Source organism: Coregonus clupeaformis, chromosome 24 (assembly GCF_020615455.1).
Source record: "Coregonus clupeaformis isolate EN_2021a chromosome 24, ASM2061545v1, whole genome shotgun sequence".
In the NCBI taxonomy this organism is placed as follows: Eukaryota; Metazoa; Chordata; class Actinopteri; order Salmoniformes; family Salmonidae; genus Coregonus; species Coregonus clupeaformis.
Genome location: NC_059215.1, coordinates 36,651,052 through 36,669,828, shown reverse-complemented (window position 1 = coordinate 36,669,828; position 18,777 = coordinate 36,651,052). Strand labels below are relative to the sequence as shown.

The 18,777-nt window shown below is 40.9% G+C and overlaps 2 protein-coding genes across 2 annotated transcripts in view; one reads left to right on the top strand and one right to left on the bottom strand.

The window, feature by feature from the left end:
- Positions 1-18,213, top strand: part of ppih (peptidylprolyl isomerase H (cyclophilin H)) — a 40,992-nt gene extending 22,779 nt beyond the window's left edge. Inside the window, exons 2-9 of the mRNA XM_041846054.2 lie at positions 9,939-10,003; positions 10,155-10,178; positions 13,836-13,880; positions 14,202-14,244; positions 15,405-15,497; positions 15,671-15,758; positions 15,846-15,886; positions 17,463-18,213. Of these exons, the coding sequence (XP_041701988.1) occupies positions 9,939-10,003; positions 10,155-10,178; positions 13,836-13,880; positions 14,202-14,244; positions 15,405-15,497; positions 15,671-15,758; positions 15,846-15,886; positions 17,463-17,531 (468 nt within the window). The 3' untranslated portion in view covers positions 17,532-18,213. The remainder of the gene's footprint in view (positions 1-9,938; positions 10,004-10,154; positions 10,179-13,835; positions 13,881-14,201; positions 14,245-15,404; positions 15,498-15,670; positions 15,759-15,845; positions 15,887-17,462) is intronic.
- Positions 696-8,323, bottom strand: LOC121538221. The gene is made up of 2 exons (XM_041846051.1): positions 8,208-8,323; positions 696-2,218 (listed from the first exon to the last, which is right to left on the bottom strand). The coding sequence occupies exon 2, from the start codon at positions 2,122-2,124 to the stop codon at positions 1,051-1,053; it is 1,074 nt and encodes a 357-aa protein (XP_041701985.1). The 5' UTR covers positions 2,125-2,218; positions 8,208-8,323; the 3' UTR covers positions 696-1,050.
- Positions 18,214-18,777: the final 564 nt, after the last annotated feature.

Here is an 18,777-nt window from a genome sequence, read left to right as displayed (position 1 = left end):
TTAGCTCAATCTGCAAATAATAGGAAACAGCCATTATGAGTCCTCAAAGAATTGACCACATCACTAAAGCTCATTCATGCCTCCATGTTGGTAAGGTAATGCTTCTGACTTTTTCCCAATTTTGAGCTTTTTAGGCGTTTCGGTAATGAGAAGGTCAAGTGGGGTAAAGGGGGTGTTTGAGAATAAGGGTCTAATTCTGAAGGCATATACGAATACATGAAGTCTAAGGACCACTCTAGATGATGCATCTTGGGTGAATAAAAATGTATTTAAAAACTGGATTTTTTACAGGATCTTGAAAAAGTGTTACTTTAATGAGAGACGTGTCCACAGACAATGTTTTTACATAATACCTATAGTTTTAATGTAAACTTCAACTAGTATAGAATTGTTATGATTTATGGACAAACTACAGCAACATACTCTGTTTTTATTCAAATAAGTTAAAATTGTATAAAATGACCCGAGAATTTAATCCGGACACATTTCGGTAATGAGAATTAGAGGTGTAAATTTACAAAATTCATTGCAGAAATCTAAAATGTATTTAAAATAAGACACTTGTTTTTTGCAGATGCATCATGGTTTTGTTACTCAATTTGCTACAGACAATTAAAACTAGTTTCATGAGAATCACCTAGTTTCTCTAAAGCATATTGAAAAACCTGTAATAGAGAAACATGGAACTCGAGGAGTGAGAGTCAATACAGAGAGTTTATTGATCAAACATATAAAGTACACTACTACAAAGTGCTGCAGGTCCTTTTTATGCCCATGTCGTTGCGTGTGTGTGAAAGTGTTTATAGTAACAATGAGGTAGGTTAGCCTAAACTAATGGCACCACCCTTCATACAGTTGCATATCAAGGGCAATAACTATTGACAATCATATAGGCTAGGCCTACTAACAAAGCTATCAGTAGAAGTATGTAACAGCATAATTGCTTTCTTTGTCGTCATATCTGAACCGAACATTATCAGAGGAATGGAAAGGTAATATAGTAGGACTGTCTTGCATCATGAGTCAAGCCCACTTTTCGATTGGCCTGATTCAGACATACAGGAGTGGGTTTCTGTCCTTGCCTGACAGGCTGAACACAGTCTTGGGAAGTTTCTCAGAGTCTCTAACGGGTCCTCTACTTAAGTGCCAGTAAACCTGCCACTGGCAGATGTCGTCCGGGAGATTGCTGTACGGCCCCAGCCAGTCGCTCTTGAGCCAGAACACCAGCCCCACCAATAAGCTGTTGGCACACTCCAACCACAGGAGGTTGATGGCAATGTAGGCGGGGACCGCAAGGCCCAAGAGCTCACAGGCGACGCACATGACCAGGTATGAGGCCCACGTTGTGCTGAAGCCCAAAGTCAGGCTGAGGTAAAGGGGGTGCCTCTGCCATTCGGTCTCCATCGCCAGTGCTTTCTCCTCGTCCTTGTCAGCCCCTGCCTGGCCTAACTTGGCATACCTGAAGCTCAAGTCTCTGTGCAGCGTTGGGTTGACGTCGTCCCTCTGTTCTGAAAGCTTGTTGGCCTCCTTCAGCCACGAGGAAAGCTGTTTGTAGTGGAGCAGCAGCACACAGCAGACGGCTACGGAGATCCCCACTGAGAAATGTACCACAAACACAGACTCCTGCACCACGCACCCTAAAGCATGCTTCCCTCCCTCGTACTCGACCTCTATGAGGTTGGTGAAGGTTGACCAGCAGGCGCACACACCGGCCAGCACCCACACCAGCAGCGTCAGGGTGCAGTTGCACAAGGCCCTGCCGGGGGTGGCATGGCAGGAGTCATAGTGTGACTCTGTGGCATAGTCCAGCAGCCCCAGGCCCAGCACGGGCAGAGGCAGCGCGTTGAACACGGCCGAGGCCTGCGCCAAGAGGAAGCACATGGACACTGGGGAGTGGGCAGGTCCTAGTAACCAAACAGCCACAACGGCGCATGCCAACGCCACGTCGACCAGGAAGACTGAGAGGCCAAAGACGCCCATGAAGGAGGTGTGCAGCCGGCACAGGCAGATGGACAGGACCAGACAATCCATGCCCACCTTTAACAGCAAGATGAACAGAAACTGCCTGGTGTTGTCCTCGAGGCAGCTCCCCTCCTCTTCCCAGGACTCAATGATGGCCAGCATGTTGAAGCTTTTGCCGTTGAGACTGAGCCCAAACCCAGAAGTCACCTATTGGGTCTGTGATGTTCCGGTTGATGTCACCATGCTCAGGAAAAAGCTGTTGAAGAGAGAGTGGAGCAGTTAGCAGAAATCTACAAACTGCTTCTACCATGAAATTAGACTTTTTCTAGTGTTATCAGTACTACCTGGCCTCTCGTGACTTGTCTACAGAAACAACAACACCTTAGGGAAGTCGAAAATAAGAAACTTAAACTCTCCCTTTTAATGTATGTGGGCACCTGTAGGAGCGGATAATATTTTTGGTATCTCAGTTTGTTCTGGAAATTCTCACATAGAAACTTAATTGGGAGGAAGGATTTTGAGAATGTATGTTTTTACGCGATATTCAAAATGCCTGTATCGCAAGAATCAATATTATTTTTCTTCGTTTTTAGGAGCGTTTAGTTTATGTCCACTTGTTCTCATGTCTTTTTGGGCTTGTCTCTTTCGCTCCTTCTGCTGTGACTGTGCACCTTCTCATTTACACACACAAATGTGGTCCTCTGTAGCTCAGCTGGCAGAGCACGGCGCTTGTAACGCCAAGGTAGTGGGTTCGATCCCCGGGACCACCCATACACAAAAAAAAATGTATGCACGCATGACTGTAAGTCGCTTTGGATATAAGCGTCTGCTAAATGGCATATTATATTATTATATATATTATACAAAGATGTGAGATCACTTCTTCCTCTCTGACAAGCGGTTTCAACCATAGACATTAAAACCAGTAGATAGTGATAGCGCTGACGTCATCCATGTATTCCTATGGAAAACTCCTGATGGCGCATGAAGCCATATTGTTGAAAGGGGCTTAATCATAGACTGTTTTTTTTTTTTAAATGGACGACGCCATCTACGACGTCACCCCATTGTTTCCTATGAGAATGCTCAGTGGCGCATTTGATGATCAGGAAGTGTCATTTCAGAGTACCAGTCAAAAGTTTGGACACACCTACTCATTCAAGGGTTTTTCTTTATTTTTACTATTTTCTACATTGTAGAATAATTGTGAAGACATCAAAACTATGAAATGGCACATATGGAATCATGTAGTAACCAAAAAAGTGTTCAACAAATCAAAATATATTTTAGATTTTAGATTCTTCAAAGTAGCCACCCTTTGCCTTGATGACAGCTTTGCACACTCTTGGCATTCTCTCAACCAGCTTCATGAGGTAGTCACCTGGAATGCATTTCAATTAACAGGTGTGCCTTGTTAAAAGTTAATTTGTGGAATTTATTTCCTTCTGAATGCGTTTGAGCCAATCAGATGTGTTGTGAAAAGGTAGGGATGGTATACAGAAGATAGACCAAGTCCATATTATGGCAAGAACAGCTCAAATAAGCAAAGAGAAACAACAGTCCATCATTACTTTAAGACATGATGGTCGGTCAAGTTAGTCCGGAAAAAATGAAGAACTTTGAACGTTTCTTCAAGTGCAGTTTCAAAAACCATCAAGTGCTATGATGAGGTGACTACCTCATGAAGCTGGTTGAGAGAATACCAAGAGTGTGCAAAGCTGTCATCAAGGCAAAGGGTGGTTACTTTGAAGAATCTCAAATATAAAATATATTTTGATTTGTTGACCACTTTTTTTTGGTTACTACATGATTCCATATGTGTTATTTCATAGTTTTGATGTCTTCACTATTATTATCCAATGTAGAAAATAGTAAAAAATAAAGAAAAACCCTTGAATGAGTAAGTGTTCTAAAACTTTTGACTGGTACTGTATATCCACGAATATTGACCATGAAGATCATCATTTCCCCATTCACTATAATGGGGGATCCTGCTTTCTGGAAACAATGCCTGCAGTACTGCGGTTGGGCCTTCAACTTGAAATCTTCAATGCGAGGGGGCAGTCATTCTCCCCTAGGCTGAATGGCACCAAAACATTGCTATTGATCATTGTGAAAGTGGCCATAACTAGCAAAGGATCATGGTCAACATAGTCATTTTCATCCTGCCTTAGAGTCAAACTTAATGTCTATGGCATGAGGGCGCGAGCTTCCTCGTAGCCTGCCGGCCCATTATTGGTCTGTGTCAGCACGTGGTCCTGTGTGACGAAAAATGTAGTCAGAATGGATCACTATTGAATTAAAGCAAAACAATTGCCTTGGGGATTCAACTTGATCATAATAAAAATAAAATGGAGCACAAAACGGCAGTCAAAACATTTTGGAGCCGTTCTAGCGATCATAAACCAGAGCTTTTGGCACTGATAGGTTGCTACGCAGTAGCCACCCAGAAGAGCTTGTGACGTTATGCACCAAACCAGACACTGGGTGCCTGGGTTTCAAGTTGCTATTTGCATTTGAGGTTTGGCCCAAAATAATCAGTCATATGGACACCAAAACACATTGAGACATTATTTTACATTTTACATTTATTTTTTAGTCATTTAGCAGACGCTCTTATCCAGAGCGACTTACAGTTAGTGAGTGCATACATTATTATTATTTATTTTTTTTCATACTGGCCCCCCGTGGGAATCGAACCCAAAACCCTGGCGTTGCAAACGCCATGCTCTACCAACTGAGCTACATCCCTGCCGGCCATTCCCTCCCCTACCCTGGACGACGCTGGGCCAATTGTGCGCCGCCCCATGGGTCTCCCGGTCGCGGCCGGCTACGACAGAGCCTGGATTTGAACCAGGATCTCTAGTGGCACAGCTAGCACTGCGATGCAGTGCCTTAGACCACTGCGCCACTTGGGAGGTTACTTTTACTGTAATAGAGAAGTTAACCTTTCTAATGATACCATTTTAATGTCTTAATTCCAATGCAGAGCAGACACTACTAAAACGGGAGTATCAATGAACATTGATTCTGGAAAATGTATGATCAGTTTGTTGCGCGGGCCATTGCGATTTCGCTAGCAGCATTTTAGCCAAATACTTACAGTGCATTCAGAAAGTATTCAGACCCCTTGACTTTTTCCACATTTTGTTACGTTACAGCCTTATTCTAAAATGGATTAAATTATTTTTTCCCCTCAAATCTACACACAATAACCCATAATGACAAAGCGAAAACAGGTTGTTTTAATAAATATACCTAATTTACATAAGTATTCAGACCCTTTGCTGTGAGACTCAATTGAGCTCAGGTGCATCCTGTTTCCATTGATTGTCCTTGATGTTTCTACAACTTGATTGGAGTCTACCTGTGGTAAATTCAATTGAATTTACCATGATTGGCTCCAGGTCATCTATGAATCACTTCTAGGCAAATCCCCGCCTTATTTTAGATCATTGGTCACCATAGCAACACCCACCCGTAGTATGCGTTCCAGCAGGTATATCTCACTAGTCATCCCCAAAGCCAACACCTCCTTTGGCCGCCATTCCTTCCAGTTCTCTGCTGCAAATGACTGGAACGAACTGCAAAAATCTCTGAAGCTGGAGACACTTATCTCCCTGACTAACTTTAAGCATCAGTTGTCAGAGCAGCTTACCGATCACTGCACCTGTACACACCCATCTGTAATTAGCCCACCCAACTACCTCATCCCCATATTGTTATTTACATTGTTATTTATTTTGCTCATTTGCACCCCAGTATCTCTATTTGCACATCATCTTCTGCACATCTATCACTCCACTGTTAATACTAAATTGTAATTATTTTGCACTATGGCCTATTTATTGCCTTACCTCCATAACTTACTACATTTGCACACACTGTACATAGATTTTCTATTGTGTTTTTGACTGTATGTTTTGTTTCATCCCATGTGTAACTCTGTTGTTTTTATCGCACTGCTTTGCTTTATCTTGACCAGGTCGCAGTTGTAAATGAGAACTTGTTCTCAACTGGCTTACCTGGTTAAATACAGATGAAATAAAATAAAAATATTTGGAAAGGCGCACACCTGTCTACATAAGGTCCCACAGTTGACAGTGCATGTCAGAGCAAAAACCAAGCCATGAGGTCGAAGGAGTTGTCCGTAGAGCTCCGAGACAGGATTGTGTCGAGACACAGATCGGGGGAAGGGTACCAATTTTTTTTTGCCAAAAGGCACGTAAACAAGACTCTCTGGTCTGATGAAACCAAGAAGGAACTCTTTGGCCTGAATGCCAAGCGTCACGTCTGGAGGAAACCTGGCACCATCCCTATGGTGAAGTATGGTGGTGGCAGCATCATGCTGTGGGGATGTTTTTCAGCGGCAGGGACTGGGAGACTAGTCTGAATCGAGGGAAAGATGAACGGAGCAAAGTACAGAGAGATCCTTGATGAAAACCTGCTCCAGAGCGTTCAGGACCTCAGACTGGGGTGAAGGTTCACCTTCCAACAGGACAACGACCCTAAGCAGCACACAGCCAAGACAACGCAGGAGTAGCTTTGGTACAAGTCTCTGAATGTCCTTGAGTGGCCCAGCCAGAGCCCGGACTTGAACCCGATCGAACATCTCTGGAGAGACCTGAAAATAGCTGTGCAGCGACGCTCTCCATCCAACCTGACAGCGCTTGAGAGGATCTGCAGAGAAGAATCTGAGAAACTCCCCAAATACAGGTGTGCCAAGCTTGTAGCGTCATACCAAGAAGACTCGAGGCTGTAATCACTGCCAAAGGAGCTTCAACAAAGTACTGAGTAAAGGGTTTGAATACTTATGTAAATGATATATTTCGTTTTTAAAATTACATTTGCACACATTTCTAAAAACCTTTTTTTTTTATGGGGTATTGTGTGTAGATTGATGAGGGGGAGAAAAACAACAATCCATTTTAGAATAAGATGCTCTACAGATGGTCATACTATCAACAAACTATCTGTTGATAAGCAACTGCTTGCTAGGGTTACGGTTAGGTTTAGAATAAGGGTTAGGGTTAAGTTCAGGGTTAGGATAAGGGTTAGGGCTAGGGTTAGTAGATAATTAGTTGAAATTTTATTGATTGTCTTTAACGTAAGTGAAACTGATTGTATCAGTCTCCTAGCAAACATTTCTAAAAACCTGTTTTTGCTTTGTCAGTATGGGGTATTATGTGTAGATTGATGAGGGGGGAAAAAACTATTTAATCAATTTTAGAATAAGGCTGTAACTTAACAAAATGTTGAAAAAGTCAAGGGGTCTGAATACTTTCCGAAGGCACTGTATGTTGTGAATTGCCCATAAGTTTGAAGAAGCATAAATATCATTTTTAGGCCATATTGCCCAGCCCTAGTTTGAAGAGTATATTGTTACAAACAATATGTCTTAAAATTAGCAAAATCAAAAAGGGTAGTTTTAAGATATTATAATATTTTATGTTGAATAAATTAATGTGAAAATGTGTATTTCAGAATCTTGATATAGGCCTACTCCATATTTATGAGAATGTTATAAGGAGTATAATGACACCAATATGTTGTCTGTTCAAGGATCATAGGGTCTTACAGGTGGCATGTATAGGTCTAAAAAGGGCCTAAAATTGCCAATTTGATCATGCTTTTTTCAAAAATGGTTTGTGATACAAAAATATGTTTAAAAAAAAAACATGTTAAACATCCTTCTTCCCAATGAAGTTCCTATGTGAGAATTCTGAGAACAATCTGAGATGCCAAAAATAGTTTCAACTCCCACTGGGGTGGAGTCCACCAACCTCAAGTGTTAAGAAATACAGTTGCCTACTATGTACTGTATTTATTTCACTGGTGACAGGCTGAAGCTAGACAAAGGCTAACATTTCAGTTATGGCAGTAAATTAATTTACAATTTTTTTGCTATAAAAAACAAGTTTGCCAACATGTAGGAGAAAATGTGTGCCTTCTTTTGGTGCAATGCTATTGCTTAACCCAGATATTTCCACATACAGTAACAGGAATCTTTAAAGATGAAAAGCTTCAAAATAAGGTTTTAACTATCATGCTGATCTCATGGAATGTCTGTCCTTGCATCCATAGCTCCATCTATGAATTTGAGCAAGATTAGGCTACATTCAGCCAGCCCCACCCCTCAGCGCTATTGAAAACTAATCATTAAGAATTATTTTACGATGACATCGAAAAAGCTATCAATCCACGTAATACTGTGATCTTTTGAACACTTTGCATGTAGGCCCTACCTCTTAATCGTTGTGGGTAATCCTGGTCATGTATGTGTAGTTGGAGATCCAGTGGCAGCATCAACAGGTGTATGTGCTTTACTCTTAGCATAGGCTAGGATTGATTGGCAAGCACAGTCCTTCCTTATTATATCGTAAATGTTCTGCCTCATTGTGGGTGGGTCTATTACCTGCTCAGGGTTTCCTGGGTGAAACTAGCCTTGTAGCCAACCTGACACGCCTGTAATTCTACCTGGCAGTTTCACCCACCCACCTTGCCCTTCCCTCCTCAGGTGCTACCTTTTCTCTGTTTTGCATAGCCTTTTGTGGTTGAGTTTTAGGTGGGGTGAGGATTCACCACTAAGGCCATGCAGAAACTATTGGTTGTTGAAGAGTCAGTGTCTTACAAACATGCTCTCTTGCTGTGATGCCAATATGGGGCCAATACTGTTCAAACCCGAGACATCCATCAATAATGATTCTCGTAAAATAGAGTCGAAGCTTATGGTCTAGAGATTTCAATTTTATCATGTTGCCCCCCCATCATCTGGTAGTCTGGAGTTGAATATAGCTCAAATGCATGTGTACTGTAAATGAATGGCCTGAGCAGTGTAACTGTTTTTTAAAATGACATGTTTGTGATGTTCATGATACGTGCTGCTAATAGCTTAGCTGGCATATGCTGCTTGGACATTTTAGAAATGTAATGGCCTGTTTTGCATAGCAGGCTGAGGGCTATGTAAGGTGTGTAGAAGGGGGATGACACATCTACTCTGCTATCTGTTCAACGCAATAAAGAACTCTCTACCACCTCAGTGACCCAACCCCTGCATTAGAGCAGCCAGAGTCCAGCCAGTGTTTATTTGCTGATCTCTGTAAATGTTCAGGATATTAAGGAGTCACGTGGTTTGTTTTGGTCTAGGGGAAGTGAAATGTACAGGCTCCAAGGGGAACAAAGGCCACGTCTAGATTTCGGTCGCACCCTGAATAAATGGTTAGTTAACAATGATGAAAGGAACACTAGACTAGGGTGTAAAAGCCAATGTATGGTCTATCAGGTTACACTGCGCAAAGGATCCACTGGGCGCTTATGATGCAGTTACCGTGAAAATGGAAGTGTGCGACGTGTTGGCTGAGTGGAGGGTGCTCCTGCACCTCCCAATTAGTTTAACAACACAGAAGCTCTCCAGCGATGCCTTGGAGACAAACGGCTCTTTTCAGAGGGGCTGAATTCCCAACCTGTAGCACAATATTTGACATAAAGCAGGTTTTCAAAGAGTTTAGTCTGCTTCGTATTTTCCTTTTTGCCATGGAAAATCGAGTATCGTCTTACTGTTATCATGACAACCCTACAGTTGATACTGCTTAATTAATCCAGTGGGAACAGGTGTTCATTAAGTAGCCTATTAGTCATTTAATTTGAGTAAGCTGACATACCATGTGAATATGATGATTACAAAACATTGTTGAATATAAGAAACCAGTTCTTTGGTCAAAAGATATAGAGACTATGTTTTGTCATATACATTTTACACTGCTTCTAGAAAACCATTCCTCGTGCAAAACAATGAATGTAGCTTAGACATACTAATTGCTAAGCATACCAGGAAATATGAATGTGGGCAAAAACGGCTTTCAAAACCCGGTCAAGCAAGGTGATGCTTTCATTATATGACCATTGTGGTCTCGCTTGTCAATATTTGCATGTGGAGTGTTTACCGTACTCAGCCCTTTTGACTTACTGTTTTCCAGGAAGTTGGGAGAATGAAGGTAGAACTCTTTGCGGATGTGGTTCCCAAGACGGCAGAGAACTTCCGGTAATATAAAACACCAAGAGATTCACCACCTAAACAAATTTCATGACTTTCTAGTGCAAAATCATGCCTTCAAGTCTAAACTGTCACATCAAGGCCACATTCAGTATGGCATAATGTTGTAGAATAAATAAATCCCTTTTGTCTTTTACAGGCAGTTCTGCACAGGGGAATTCAGGTAAGGGAATCTCTATGGACACTAGAGTGGCTGTCTATTGATCCCTGTTCCACTTGCTTATCTACTCGCTGTGAACACCCAACTGTACCCATGTACTTCTACAGTTACAAGCACATTCACTGTGTGAGACTGTTGTCAGGAGAGATTTTATTGTTCACTTGACACAAGTATCTAGCAGGTTAAGGTGTTTATAGCACCATCTACTGGAGCTGTAGACCCCTTTCCACTCCCTTCCCCACACCCAACTCTAGCTAGAACTAGCATAGTTGACCCTTGAAAAGAGTTCAGTATTAGATTAAAAGAATGTACCTGCAGCCTGTTCAGTGGCCATGGTGTCCACTTAGTGGAACAGGTGTATAGAGTGTTGTTTTTCCCCAGTACATGTGTTAATTGTGGTAAATGTCCCTTTTCACTTATTGTTTAGGCTGTTAAGAACAAGTTAGAAGACAGTAATCTGGCCAGTTCCTTTGTGTCAGCTCTGCAACCCCTTGTCTATTCACAGCAGTAAATATTACTGTGATTTGAAATAACAAAAATGGAAATGACGAGTACTTTATTCGAAATATACACTGAGTGTACAGAACAGCTTCCCATGACATAGACTGACCACGTAATTCCAGGTGAAAGCTATGATCCCTTATTGATGTCACCTGTTAAATCCCCTTCAATCAGTGTAGATGAAGGGGGGGAGATTAAGAATGATTTTTAAGCTTGGAGACAATTGAGACATGGATTGTGTATGTGTGCCATTCAGAGGGTGAATGGGCAAGACAAAATATTTATGTGCCTTTGAACGGGGTATGGTAGTAGGTGCCAGGCTCACCGGTTTAAGTGTGTCAAGAACTGCAACGCTGCTGGGTTTTTCATGCTAAACAGTTTCAAGAATAGTCCACCACCTAAAGGACATCCAGCAAACTTGACACAACTGTACTCCTGAGTGGCGCAGTGGTCTAAGGCACTGCATCGCAGTGCTAACTGTGCCACTAGAGATCCTGGTTCGAATCCAGGCTCTGTCGCAGCCGGCCGCGACCGGGAGACTCATGGGCGGCGCACAATTGGCCCAGCGTCGTCCAGGGTAGGGGAGGGAATGGCCGGCAGGGATGTAGCTCAGTTGATAGAGCATGGCGTTTGCAACGCCAGGGTTGTAGGTTCGTTTCCCACGGGGGGCCAGTATAAAAAAAATATGTATTCACTAACTGTAAGTTGCTCTGGATAAGAGCGTCTGCTAAATGACTAAAATGTAAATGTAACTGTGGGAAACATTGGAGTCAACATGGGCCAGCATCCGTGTGGAATGCTTTCGACACCTTGTAGAGTCCATGCCCCGACGAATTGAGGCTGTTCTGATGGCAAAAGAGGGGGTGTAACTCAATATTAGGAAGGTGTTCTTAATGTTTTGTACACTCAATCTATTTTGAAACTCAAACGTGTTTGAAAATGTATCTTGTAATCTGCTATGACACTGTCACACATATAAGCCTAAAGAAAATCCTACATGGTAATATTACTCTAGGGCAGCCATGCTCAACAGGCAGACTGCTGTCTGGATCCGGACCCAGACCGGGATCAATAGGGACCACCACAGGTCCCTACAAAAATGTTAAACAATAAAAAATTGATCAAGTAGCCCATGTTAGGTAAATTAGGCTAACATACCTAGCTATCTAAATATTGTAGGCTAGTTAGCATGGCCAGATTACGTGCCTTGGGCCCTCGACCACCAGGGGGCCCACAATTTTATTTTGTTGAGTCACTCGGGTATTATATGAACACATATAAGACATGGCAAAATGTGTAGAAATGAGCTTTAAAACTGCTAAAATTCTACGCCAACAAGATACATTTGAACAGTATGGGGTTGCAAGGTTGGGTTTGTTACTACGCTGTTAAATGAGAATATCCATTTGGACTTTTGCCATCTATGAAATTTGTGTGACTGGACCTTCTCAAATAGTACATGAAAGTTGAGTACCCCTACTATAGGGTAAAAATTATCAAAAAGTTTATTAAATTATATATATTTTTCCTACCAATGTACTACACATTTTCAAAGTGAAAGACATTATAGAAATGTTTCCTAATTAATAATAAATAATCAAGACATCTTTGTTATTTATTATTAATTAGGTCTTCAAACCCCAGAGTTAATACTTGGTAGAATCTCCTTTGGCAGCCGTTACAGCTGTGAGTCATTGATGAACAGCAATTTTCAAACCTTGCCTCTGATTTTCAAGCAGATTTAAGTCAGGACTGAGACTGGGCCATTCAGTAACACTCAACACCTATTGGAAATCTATTCTGTTGTGTCTTTGGCATAAAAATGTGTGTAATTGTCCCACTGAAAAATAACTATCTGAGGGTTAGGTATTCAGAAGACTGAGACTTATCAGGGCTTTGCTCCTTTCATATTTATTTTGATCCTGACAAACTCCCCAGTCCCTGCTGGTGACAAGCATACGCATAACATGATGCTGCCACCACAATACTTGAAAATACAGATGATCAACAACATTGCATTCATGCCACATTACTGGCCTTTATGTCAAAGTGAAAAGAAAAAAATCATCATCATTGATTTAATCTGTAGCCTAATAAACTGCATGCTTTCCCAAGTCGTAGTGGGAGGACCACACAACATATCATCACGTGACTCCATATTATATCAATATTTTAGCATAAAGGCGTTTCCACCGCCATTTCTTGCGTAATGAATTTTACAGACACAAAGTTGCCGCCATGTCGAACAAACAAATTGTCTGTCGACATTTATGAAATTGTACCAACGTTTCCTGTTTGCATCAGCCCGGCCGTTACTTTTTTTATGCGACAGGTAATTCATCCACATGAAATGGTTGGATGAAAACCTGGTTCCTGAGAGTTTTATTTTTCAGCAGGACAATTAAGACATTTGAATGCCTAAGACACCAGAATGGCTTTCCGAGAGGTGTTGAGTGTTTCTGAGTGGTCGAGTCTGTCCTTATTTAAATTTGCTTGAAAATCTGAGACAAGGTTTGAATATTGTTGTCCATCAATGATTCCCAACCAAATGTACTGTTTGACCAATTTTTACAAATACAATGGTAAAATGTTGTCCTCAGAGTTATCCCAAGATGGTGAAATCTTAGTCAAAATGATTCACAGCTGTAATGGCTGCCAAAGGTGCTTCCACCTAGTATTAACTCTGGGGTGTGAAGACATACGCAATTAAGATATCTTAGTTTGTATTATTTAGCAGCATTTTCTATAATTTTTCTTTAAATTTGAAAATTTGCAGTAGAAAAAAAAAAATAGATTTATTTTCTTTTGGGATTTAATTTTAAGGCAGCAAAATGTGTAGACTGTGCAAGGGCTGCGTAGACTCACTAACGACTGTATATTTCCCTGTTAACAATAAGGGTATATGTCTGGTTCGTGAAACTTAATGTTTATTACTTTCATGTGAATGCGCTATCTTTAACTACCTAGCGCTGACTGGGGAGGTGTAAAATGAGCTCCAACTTCAACACATCTTCTTCAGGAAATCTAGCGCTTTAGTTGTAGTAGACTAGCCTATTCCTTTAACGTTAGAGGCTTTCTGTATACTCTGGTGACTTGTATATCAATACAGCAAAGGAGCCAGTACCATGCTAATTTATCTGTACAAACTCTCTCCTACAGAAAGGACGGTGTCCCTATCGGATTTAAAGGCTGCACATTCCACAGGTATGGTTGAGTGGGATGATGTTACTTTACATATATTTTTGATGTGACATCAAATCACTATGATGGATATTGTGATAGGCTAGTCATTGTTTCTTACAAGCAACAACATGCATATGAAATAAATATTGAATCCATAAAACCTATATCTTGATGGGGTGTTTAGTGTCTTTGTGTTGGTAATGCTTTTCTATTCTAGCACATTCTCTCATGTTATGATTTGGTAAGATATAATATGAATATTTTTGTATAATTTGATTGTTAGATAAAAAGCTCCTCAGTCTATTGCCAGTTTTAAGGTTTTTTTATTGCCTCATCTACTAGGGTGATAAAGGACTTCATGATCCAAGGCGGGGACTTTGTAAATGTAAGTCAATTCACTGCTCTTTATTGTTTCTGATTTGTTCTTTTTGAATTCCAGCCAAACCGTTTGTTTATTCTCCATACTGTAAACTACAAAGAACTTTATGATTTATTAGATTTCAGTGTAACCAATGTTTCATCCTAGCTCATGCCCAGGTGTCAGCAACTTTTACTTACCATATATTTGGCCCATATAATCTAGCACTAGATCTTCTGTAAATCCATCTGATTCTAGTTAGGTGTACTCTGTTTCGGTAATAACATATTTATTTACCATTTATTTGTAATTCCTTGCATTGAGATTGCACTTTAATTTGTTATTTGTTTAACCAGAATATGCACTTTCAATAAATTGCTTGATGACTTACCCATAGTCAATACGTGTTTGTTTACAGTGAAACCGTTGCCCCATCTACCCATGTCGTAGACATTGCTCACGTGGTCAGTCCTCTCCCAAGGGGCTGGTTGAGTCAGCTCAATTCATGGGGCTAGTTGAACCTTTTCATCTTTCTCGCTCTAGTGGACATGTTTCTGAACTACAGCTGAGTTTTGTGACTTACTTCAAAGATGCTCAAATCTGAGGCTGGAGCACGGTTTTTTTTTCTCACTCCAGTCAATTTGTTGATACATGTCACTGATCGGCCATTACAACCTTTGGTTTGCTAGGTCTAAATCAAAAATGAAAATGAACAGTACATCACCGATTAACTCACACTTACAGATGGGTGTGTTCAGAAGTTACTTTTCGAAATGCCTGGGCTGTAGCAACGGTACATCATGTGACAGTGAAACTCTCACAAGGTGACGCCCAGCATCAAGTTTGTTTGCAATCATCTAACAGTTGCCTGTAATGAAATACGTGGGTTGCTGTTTCTGAACTTTACCCCTGACAATGCAGTTATAACTACTTATTTGCAGCATGTTCTTCATCTGCATTGCAGTGCAGGTAAACGTTTTAATGAACCCAACTGTAATAGTGTGCTTCAGAGTTTGAAGCTGCAAATGTCTGCTACTCGATAACAGTCAATTAAATGTGGTGCAAAATATGTAACGGGCCGGGGGCATATCGCTCTCTGCGGCTCTGGACTCTGTTTTAAATTAGCATTACGGTCTACTTCTAATTTGTCGTCCTTTGTTTCCCTTGACCCTGTGGTGCATCTGTAGGGCGATGGTACAGGTATCTGCAGCATCTACAGAGGACCATTTGCAGATGAAAACTTTAGAATGAAGCACTCTGCCCCTGGCCTCCTGTCCATGGTACATACATTTTAGACAAAAAAATCACACGTATACACACACTGCTGTTCATACACACGTGCTCCATTGGGGACATTAAACATTGATATGAATAGACATTGATTATAACTGATGTTATTGGTCGATTTGTAGCTGAAGCATCGAGTAATAACCCTCCAATCCGTCCTCTGCAGGCAAACAGTGGCCCCGGCACAAATGGCTGTCAGTTTTTCATTACCTGTACGAAATGTGACTGGCTAGATGGAAAGCATGTGGTCTTCGGTGAGTATTACTATATTGTGGATTACAAAGGATAAGATTAGCTGTTTGTGTATTTGGCTCATGACATATTTTATTTCAACATTTCAGGGAAAGTGGTCGACGGCTTGCTCGTCATGAGAAAAATTGAGGTAAGAAGCTCTTCATTTGATAAGGCTTTGGGAATTTATGTGCCTAGGGCAAGATATAATGATGATTCACAACAATGATCAAACTTTAAGGGCCGGTGAATTTCATGGAAGTAGAAGCAGGGAATACTGTTCTTAGTTAAGCCAGATTTAGAAACGTGATTTCAGAGCCATGTTTTAACCTTGGATGACATAGTATTGGATTATTGAGTCCTTGACTGTGCTAGAGAATAACAAGGCTAATTTATCATCTGAATTATTCGCTTAGTTAGATGTTAACAACATTGGGGCTGTTTTCTCGACACAGATTAAGCCTAGTCCTGGACTACAAAGAATTCTCCATTGAGTTTGCTTTTTAGTCCAGGACTAGGCTTAAAGGGCAACTGAACGCAAACACCAATTTATCTGAAAATGGCCTATGTGGCATTGATATTAGTCAGAAAAATTTATTCCAGTGCCAAAATGGACAAAAAATTGTAAGTAGGATCATTTTGGTCATAGTCAGTATACTCCAAAACATAGTTTTGTGAAGTTTGTGTAATCAAGGTCGTCACGATTTACATTAGGGTTGGGTTTGGATGACAATCATGCCCACTAACATGCCCACTAACATGGGATTGTAACACCTAGGGAGAATTGTCATGCACAGAGAAACAGCTTCGCTCACATGATTTGCTATGAAACACTGCCAGACAGACGCATACTCTGGTAATAGATAGTGAGAAAGTTGTAAAAACTAAACGGCACCGAAGCACACGTTGCCACTCGCCAGTGACTTGATAAACTGATTTAGCTAATGTGGCCTGCTGGTCAATGTGCCTGCTATCTACTACTAGCTAGCTTCATTGACAAACACTGAGATGTAACTTTGCTAGTTAGCTAGTGATTTTGGGCACTGATACACAGCGTGTAGCAGCTTGTGCTTTATTTACGATAGTTTGACAGCTTGCTGCTGATTTTAAGTTGTAGACATGTTCTCCGAAATCAGTCCTGAGTGCAGCTAGCAGCAGCTGACTCGAAACTGTCAGCAGTGCAGTGACTTTTTTATGCAAATGTTTTTAACTTGAGAAATACTGCACCAAACACCTTAGCTAGATATGAAATTGTGTGACTAAGACCTCTGCAAAAACGTCAAAATTACAGATTTCATGATTTATCATAGATTAATTCGGACTATTTTGAGGAAGTGGTAGTGACTATGTTGTTGCTACCGTGCCTCAAGAATGTAAAAAAAAAAAACTGTAACTGCCAGGGTACTATAAAGCGAACAAAACACACCCAAATCGTACCATATCCCCATACACATCTGGTTGAAAAATAAATCTCAGTTTAACCTCAAACCACTTCTACACATCAGAGTACACACTGTTTAGACATGAGAAGTATCTGTCGCCGGTCCTAAGCTGTTTGCAACAACCATCTGATTGATATACGTCAGAATTCATTGTATACACTACGTCAATTGCTGGTCGTAGAATCACAACCCTAATTTGGTCTCCAACAAATGTCGTAGTGTAGAAATGACTGTACCATTTTAGAATGTTATATTGAACGTTATCTGGACTCCTCTTTCCCACAGAATGTTCCTACCGGCCCAAACAACAAGCCCAAGCTTCCCATCCTCATAGCTCAGTGTGGTGAAATGTGACTCAACTTACAGGGCAAGTTTATTTTTTAGGACAGCCACACAACCTCTTTTTGTACTTGAATCAGTGTGTTCTTCTCCCATGTTTACTCTCAAAAGACAACCAAATTCTGTTTACTTCTGTAAGTTGAGTGGAAGTCAGTCTGTCCGAGTTTGGCACACAATTATGAAGTCTCCTATGAATAGTATAGCTATACAAACTGACATTGCCAATAGTTTCGCATTGCGAATGTAAGATGTAAGACTGTTTTTCTTGGACATCAACTAGACTTAAGCCTCATTACTCCTTACAACAACCAAAAAAATCAACAACCAATCGATACATTTCCCATGTGTAATTCGATAACTCGCTAGTAAATGTATAGAATACTGTAGCTTACTCAAATGTTTTCTCAATGCATATCTATGAATAACAATTATTGGAAATGCAATGTTTTGTATGGAATCTGTTGCCTTTTTATAAATGGATAATATAAATGTGCTTTTTGGTGCAGCTGTTTTGTTCAGTAGTTGTTCTTAGAAATGGCAGGTTTTCAACAATGATTTGGTATCCCCCATCAACAATTTATGTGAGTAACAAGACATTGAGTTTTCTTATAGCCTAAACAGAATAGATTCCACATATGGACAATATTGAGGTTTATCAATGTGTCAGGTATAATAAATTATTTTACTTTTTTGTTAACTACTGCTGGTATTCTCATTTGTCAAGACATCCAAACCTATAAAACATTATCTATTAGGGTTGAGAAGCAATCTCAAAGGCATTCACAAAGTTCCTCAGGTAATGGGAGGAATATAAGTAAGTTGGACAAAATCTGACAGTTTTTAAAACAGGCGCAAAGAAAATACCCTCCCCAACCCCCACGCCCAAACTCGCCTTGGACCCTTTCCCTCCCAGTACAAAAGAATCCTTTCAGATGAAGCTCGGCTCTCTTATGGAGCAGGAAGAGTTTTTGGGGGGCTTGGTGGGAGGCTTCTGGGGTCAATGTTAAAGGCCGTCTTTGTGTGGGACAACAGGGCCCGGCCATTAACAACAGGCTCTTCACACATCAACCAGTACTCATAAACCGTGCCAGTGGGGCATTAACATGACAAAGGATGGGGGGGGGGGCTGGGGCTGTCTCGTACTCAGGCTGGCTGGCTGTCTAGTCTACCACACTGGCAAGTGGATCCTTTTAAATGTTGGATTTTAGTTGAGGACAATGACGACAATTTAGAGTTCATTTGATTTGAGGCAAATTGCTGA